Raw genomic sequence first — 7,525 nt, forward strand, 5'->3', positions numbered from 1 at the left:
CTTTCCTCTTCACTTCATGCTTTGGCCAGCCATATGGGTGAGACTAAGAGAGTTTTAAATAGATTTTACAAGGAAATTCTAGAATGATCCAAGCTTGACACATGGCATGTTTCCATTGGTCCATGTGTAATACTTATCCATTAAGCAATCTCTCTCCACCACATAAAATGCTTTAATTATCCACAATGTAAAATATTAATGGCTGAAATCCATGGGCATGACAAGTGTCAGGTGGTGTAAAATTTCAAAAATTCCCAATTTATCCTCGGGTGACAAAATTACCATTTTTCCCTTAGAACATAAAAATCATAAAAAATTTTATTTCCTTGTCATTTCACCCATATTTTCATCATTCATTAATGCTTTAAGGCTACTTAAGCCATAATATTATTTAAAACTTACTTTTATGGGCTTATTGAGAAAATGATGAAATTACCCCTGATTAGGGATATCGCGTATATTTCTATCTACGAGTCTATAAAGGTCAAGGTCTCACAAGAACAAGCAACATTAAGGGAGAAATTCAAAATCATGATGCACTTATTTCGAAACAATGCAATTTAGTTTCATTCTTAGTAAAACCCCTCATTAAACCCTTAAAATAGTTATTTACTCGATAATGATGAATCCATATGTAACAAAGAATTTGAAGAATGAGAGCTTCAGCAATACACAAGCAAGTTCAATGAAACGATGGGTCCTCGCTGTAGTGGAAAGGCATTCTGCAACGAGAATGAATTTTTGCTTCGGCGACACTTGACTTAAATTATCAACTAGCCGAGGGTTTCTCACTAAACCTCCTCATTTTAAACTTAATTCATTTATTCCTTAATGTTGGAAGTCCATGCTTAACTATGGTACCAGAAAAATGGAAAATAGGGTAGCAACTGAACCAAATGAGGAGCAAAAACAGAAAGTTATTTGCTGCAGTGAGATTCATTCTCGTTGTAACGAAATTTTGGTCACAAAACAAAAAGTTTCTCACTGCAGCGAGGAGCTTCAGTAACTTACTCGCTGCAGCGAGATTTTGGCCAGCACCACCCCTCCAAACTCGAGAGTTTCTCGCTGTAGCGAGAAACAAGGCACCAGCAAAAATTCCCCATTCCCTCAAGCAAAAGCCACCTTGTTCACATGACCAACACAACATGAAACTCATATAATTTCCCAAAGTTTAACATGTCAAATTTCACATGTATTTCAACAATATACATATTCATGAACTTTCTACAACACACATATCTATACATGTATATATATATATTCATCATCAGGCACACTCTCCCATCGTCATTAGCTCATGTGCACTCCCTATTAGCACATGGCTGGGTCATCATCGGCTTATGCACACTCCCACTCGCACATAGCTGGGTCCACATCAACATACAAAGAAGCACCCAATGCATATCATACATATTATCAAATTGTGATAACACATAAACCATTGTATAGCACATTTTCACAATATAAAATCATTTCACCAAAGGCTTGTTCCCAAGGTACATTTTTTTAAAGGAAAACTGGATAAAATTTTTCAAATGTTTGTACAATTGCATTCACATTCCCAAAACAAATTTTGAAATGCAAGTCCACTCACCGGTATGTTGTTGGACCTTTATTCGACTCTACTTCTCTAATTGTCCAAATGGGGTGATGGGGCTTTGTTAGAACCTATCATCACATTAGCATCACCATTATGTTAATTCACATACTATAAACACTAAAAGCTATCTCTTAGCTAGCTTTCAATTGCCATTTAGATGGCTATCTATTTTCACTACCCTAATCACTCTAAAATGAGTGGATAACCTCAACTACAAAACATTCACAAGTCTACTTACTAATCATTCTCAACACTAAAAATCCACTTTAGTTTACTACTCACCTTGATAGCTTTGTAACCTTGAAATTCTTTCCAATAATTCCTAAGCTATTATAAGGGCTTTCTTTCTTTTTCTCTCTCTAAACACCTAGCTAGTGAGAGAAAGTATGGAAGTGGGATTTTTTTCAAGGGTTTTAATGTGAGAAAGTGAAAGAGCACAAGGGTTTTAGTCAAAGGGGCACAAAGGTATGAAAATTAGAGATAGAGAAAGAAAGTTATGAAAGTTTCATATTAAGCTTCCATGGAGGATGGAAGCAACGTGAGATGGAAGAAGAAGAAGGAGAAAAAGCTGCTGGAGAATGAAGAAGCTACTGGAAGAAAAGATATTTATAGCTCAAGCTTATCCATTCCACTTGAAATTACAAAAATGCCCTCAACTAGTTAGCTTGTTCTCCTCCAATCCTTCAAGCAATCTTTTTGCTCTTTTAACACTGGGACAAGGTCCATAATAATCTAGAAATACTCGAGTTCCTGAAAACTTAGAAATTTTGACTCGAGGTGAAAAATGACCATTTTGCCCCTGTTGTGAAAATTATCAAAACTTCTAGTTTTCTTCGTGTTTTCATCATTACACATTATTTATTCGGTCTTATGCCTATTTAGACCTTGAAATATTATAAAACCTTCTTCTGGGAGCTTTTTAGAGGAAATGACGAAATTACCCTTGGCCCGTGTTATTGCGTCTATGCGTAGTTATGAGCCTATAGGGGTTGAGGTCTCACAGAATATTAAGTGTGACGTTAAATTTTTTGAAAGTTTATTGGAATTGGATATTGTCATCTAGTAGCGATGTATTAATTACAAATGTTTATCTGGTTTAAGTAAACGATGGTATCATTATTACTAGTTGATTTATATACGTAAAAGAATATTTGATTTGCTTATCCGAAATATCAACTAAGGCTTGTTCGGGATTTGGCGGGTTTACTAGAAAGCCTCAGACGCTGATGATAATCGAGGAGAAGGTCATTACAGAAATATTGAGGATGATAGCCATGTGAGCATTGGCTTTATATATATATAAACACTTGTCATTGCATACACTTATGTTGGTTATGATGAATGCGATGTATGGTTATATAAATAAGAGTTGTGATAGTGGTATTGATGTGTAGTTACATGGATGATGTGTGGAGACATTGATGTAGAAGGGAGAGGCTAAAAGGCTTAAAACTCATCATGTGTGATGATATGATGGCATAAAGAGTGTAGATGGAGGGCCCAAGATAATCTTGTTATTGTTGTTAGAGATGGCATACATGATGTAAAACGGAGAGCCCAAAACCATTGAGGCACTTGTGATTTGGATGACATAGTAGCGAAGACGTAGAGCCCAAGTCTTACATCATTTATTATTTTATATGGCAATAAAGTATAGACAGAGGGCTCAAGTTTGTGGTATTTGTGTTAGTTGGAGGATACTAGCATTGATATGTGCTGAGGCACCACTATATAAATTGTGTTTGATGATATTAACATAATTGAATACTAATAAGTGATTGCTTGATAGCTCACAATTTGAATATGTGGTAGATACTAGAGTAGGTTCTTATATGATTCGAGTAGAAATCCTTATTAGCCCAAAGGGTGGAATTACGGTTAGGGTATCAACTCTTGTAAGGGATCCAATGCTGCGGTAAAGTATGACATCCATTTTTTTTTTTGTACACGTTCAATCTTTTATTTCATAAATGAGTTATGAAATGTGATATTTGATATGAAGACATGCTGTTAGATTTACAACTACCTCATTTTCAAGATTTGAATGAGAAATCTATGATTATTCAAGGATGCATGTTTATAACAAATTGAAGATTTGTGCTAATACTCTTTCCCCTTGGCTTGTCCCCTACTCGTATCCACTTACAAAGTCTTTGTGACTCACCCGCTATCTTCCTTACTTTGTTTTACAAATCAATAACTCGCTTGGCTAGGCGTATTGTGGAGGAGTAGTCCAACTCATGTTCGGTAGGTGTGGTAGAGCTTTCCTTCCTGCCTTCTAGTGTCACTACACTCTGTAATGTCGAGTCAAGTCTTTTATTGTTTATATTATGAATGACACTTGGTCATATAAATAAATGTTGATACTCTCATATTTGTTTATCATTGTGTATATTGTGTTGAACCTCAAAAATGGGTGTGGATGAATGTTGAAACCTATGGTGATTTGCTTGTGTATTTTATAGATGAGTGAATGAAATTTCACACATTATGTTGAGAAGTTCTATAATGATATGATGATGTCTACTTATCTATGAATTTTTATTAGAACACATGGGCATTGTAAGAATGTGGTGGATGATAAGCCCACGCATGTGATGGATGATAAACCCACGCATGTTGATAAGGCTTGCTTGAGCCTAATGGGCCATACCTACATAGATCTATGCACTAGTCACGGTCATTCAAGAAACGGGATGTAACGTCCTCGTCTACCTCTCATCTCCTTCTCCCATAATACTCCCTACCCTTGTATTTTGCGATATTCATCCCAATGCTTTGTTGGAGTAGCGGGTTTCCATTGAGGTTTACAAATTCCCTTCTTGCCTCGACAATGTTACCATATCGAAGAAAGCCAATCTGCTTTACTTCTTTGATGAGCTATGAAGATTTCCTAAACACAGCCACATCTCTCGAAGAACCTCGAAAGCCAACTTTCGACCACCCTATCTAGAGTATTATTCACAAACGCCGTCCCTAAACTTCCTCCTCCCACAATAATCCAACTCAAAGAAGTAGGTGATAGCTTACAAAATATGAAAAAGAAATACTACTAGTGGATTCATCCAAAGAAAAATTATACATTTTAGGGAGTTACCTCTTAATGCAGATTACCATGTGATATTCATAATGACTATCGATCATGAATAACCAAGAAATTTAATATATTAGAGATGATTAAAAAAAAAAAAACTTAAATGTTCATGTGATTTTATCATGTATTGAACTTATGGCCTTGTTTGCTTATAATTAAACCATTTCGATTATCGTAAATGAAATTAATTGTAAATGAAATGTGATTTTCAATGTCCCTAGACAAAATCCAAACAATAATGAAACCATAATTAATAATTACAACTACAAAATATAAAAGTTGAGTAACATTTTCAGATGATTATTTTTTTTTGCTTTTAGGTATCAAATCTCTTTTACAAATATTTTCAGCTGTATATAAAATAAATATAATTATTATACATAAATCCTTAATTTTAGGCATCAAACATCAATTAAGATGAAATGGGTGATATTCTTCAAAATCTAATCATAGCAATTCCCTGGAGAATTAACAGTTTAACGCTGAAATTTGTAAACAGATAAAGAAAAAGTAAATAAAATCAAAATCATAGGGTAAGTATTTCGTGTGCCCGAAACATAATGGTATAAAATGATATTTGCTCACAATCTACCTCATCTAGCTCAGCTGTATGATTTCAGATCGGGACAGCACAGCGGTGGTTAGCTCCTTTGCTATTTCAAGCTACAGAAACTCTTCTGAACCACCTTATTAATGAGCTCCGACGAGCCCACGCGTAGCTGTTGACTTTACTACCGAAGCCTATCACCTATTCACCTTCATTTCAATGGCTGTCACATAACACAGCTGTTTACTTATTTGGACAGTCCTAATAAAGTGACAGTACTCCCATCAACTTTTAGATGTGTCCCACGCCTTATGCCTTAATCTATTTTGAATAGATATGTCCCCCAGCTCTTGCCCTCACCCCTTTTTGCAGCTTCTCCTCAGTCCTAGATCATCCGCCATTCCGCCTCAAAGGTTGCCATGTCAACGCCATTATTGGACTAATCACATACTTTTGTTAATTCTAATAACTCTCATATGTCCTTTTTATGATCAAGATAAGCGAGAGTGTAAATTATAATGCTTGATGATTTCTTTCTAAAAAAAAATATAACAACATGTCATCAGCATTATTCATTTGCTCCTTGCTAGTATATAATTAATCTGATGAAAAAAAATGAAAAGAAAAACTTTAGGTATGTATAATTATATCATTCTTTTACGTGCATTCAGGAGGCAAGACTTTAAATCTGGATGTATCTTTACAGTATGAATAAAACATGAGCTTCCTTCTTGCCCAATCCATGGCGGTTATCTGTTGATTTGATAGCTTAACAAAGTCAGGTCCTCCGACGGGGTCCATGCTTGAGAGGCTGGCGTTGGAACAAGATGAACCGGGCTGCGTAGGATTTGTTATACAGCCAGCCATTTCCATGTCCGCAAACGAAGCTACAAATGGGGCATACTTGTAATTGACAGGGTATTTGCCTCCATGAGTTGCCCATTGCGACCCATCCCATATGGTTACATAAAGCGACATTGGCTTTGATGGATATGCGGTAGAGAATTTGCCGTTGTTTGGGAACTCTCTCACTGGTAACCTGCATATATATATAATTATTTGTTCAAGGCTAGTTGTTCATTATCCCAATAAGTTAATCAAATATGTCAGGTTCTTTGGTTTTTATCAATGGCTTTCCATAATCTTACACTATATGGTGGCTGTTCCAGAGAATGCTGTAGTAATGGTGCTGCTGTGTTGGATCAAACCAGAAATAAAATTTCTCTTCTCTTCCGGTACTTACACCATTTGCATAGACATTTGTTTGGAGTACCCAGTCAATTCTCTTATCATGCCCAAGCAGTTCAATATCAATCTCATCATGGCTGTGAGGATACATGTCTGCATTAGACAACTGCATATATTCAACTTTCTGTCAGAGTTTGTCAATGCACATGACTAATCACAAGTCGATTCATACAAGTTAAATGTCTTACATAGAAGGCTACCACGACTCCAGATGTGAGACCTGCAGGCAACTTTATTGCTGCACTGAAAAATCCATAGTAATATTTTCTCCTGGAAACCAATCCTGACCCTGTAAAACATCATTGAAAGACTCAAGAATAAACCCAGAAGCAAACTCGGATTCTGAGAAAGGTAAGCCAATAGGGACTTGATTTTCACCTGAGGTTTTGTCGAGAGCAAGAGTGGCCATGGACCCATTGTTGATCAGCTTTATATTGGGTCCACCAAAAAATTTAGAAAAACCCGTATCAACTGAGACATGGCTAAGCAAGTCTGTTAAACGTGGAACGCTGGGAGTGGTGTAGTGCCTGCTGTGTGAAGAAACCACACTTGTCATGCAAAACATCGAGAGAGACATAAACAAAATATGTTGCAATATTGCCATGGTCTCTCTAAATTGATGATCGACGCAGCGAAAAGAAATGGCAGCTTTGGTTATATATGGGAAAAGGAAGAGCGTAATTTAAGCTTAGTTGTTTCTAGCTGGCGACCCTTTTCTTGGTATCTTTCTGCTCAAAATCGGATCTTTGACAGTAATACCATGTTTTCATGTGGGTTTGATTTTGAGATGCTTGGCACCGCTCGTGGGGCTGCTCAAAAGTTTGGACCATGATTTCGACAATCGCTAAAGTTGATGGGCCCAACCTAAAGCTTTTTTCCTTTTTTTTTGTTTGCCAATTTCTTATTCATTTCCTTTCAAGAATTCGGAGTCATTTCGTTTGCCTTTCTCTAATCTTCAATTTAAAGAAATGGAAAGTAAAAATATGAAACAAATGTAAACAGTTCTTTAGGGTGTAAGTTGCAACAAATTCAGTAC

The 7,525-nt window shown here is 36.2% G+C and overlaps 1 protein-coding gene across 2 annotated transcripts; it reads right to left on the bottom strand.

Moving 5' to 3' along the window:
• On the bottom strand, positions 5,224 to 7,304 carry LOC18592757 (probable xyloglucan endotransglucosylase/hydrolase protein 33). Of its 2 annotated transcripts, none has more exons than XM_007019626.2 (4): positions 6,868 to 7,304; positions 6,678 to 6,778; positions 6,390 to 6,595; positions 5,224 to 6,280 (listed from the first exon to the last, which is right to left on the bottom strand). In XM_007019626.2, the coding sequence occupies exons 1-4, from the start codon at positions 7,091 to 7,093 to the stop codon at positions 5,899 to 5,901; spliced, it is 915 nt and encodes a 304-aa protein (XP_007019688.2). In that variant the 5' UTR covers positions 7,094 to 7,304; the 3' UTR covers positions 5,224 to 5,898. The 2 variants fall into 2 exon arrangements, with proteins under 2 accessions (XP_007019688.2, XP_017980932.1); XM_018125443.1 differs by having other exon boundaries at positions 5,858 to 6,272; positions 6,868 to 7,303.

The sequence above is a fragment of the Theobroma cacao genome, chromosome 8 (assembly GCF_000208745.1).
Source record: "Theobroma cacao cultivar B97-61/B2 chromosome 8, Criollo_cocoa_genome_V2, whole genome shotgun sequence".
NCBI classification, from domain to species: Eukaryota; Viridiplantae; Streptophyta; class Magnoliopsida; order Malvales; family Malvaceae; genus Theobroma; species Theobroma cacao.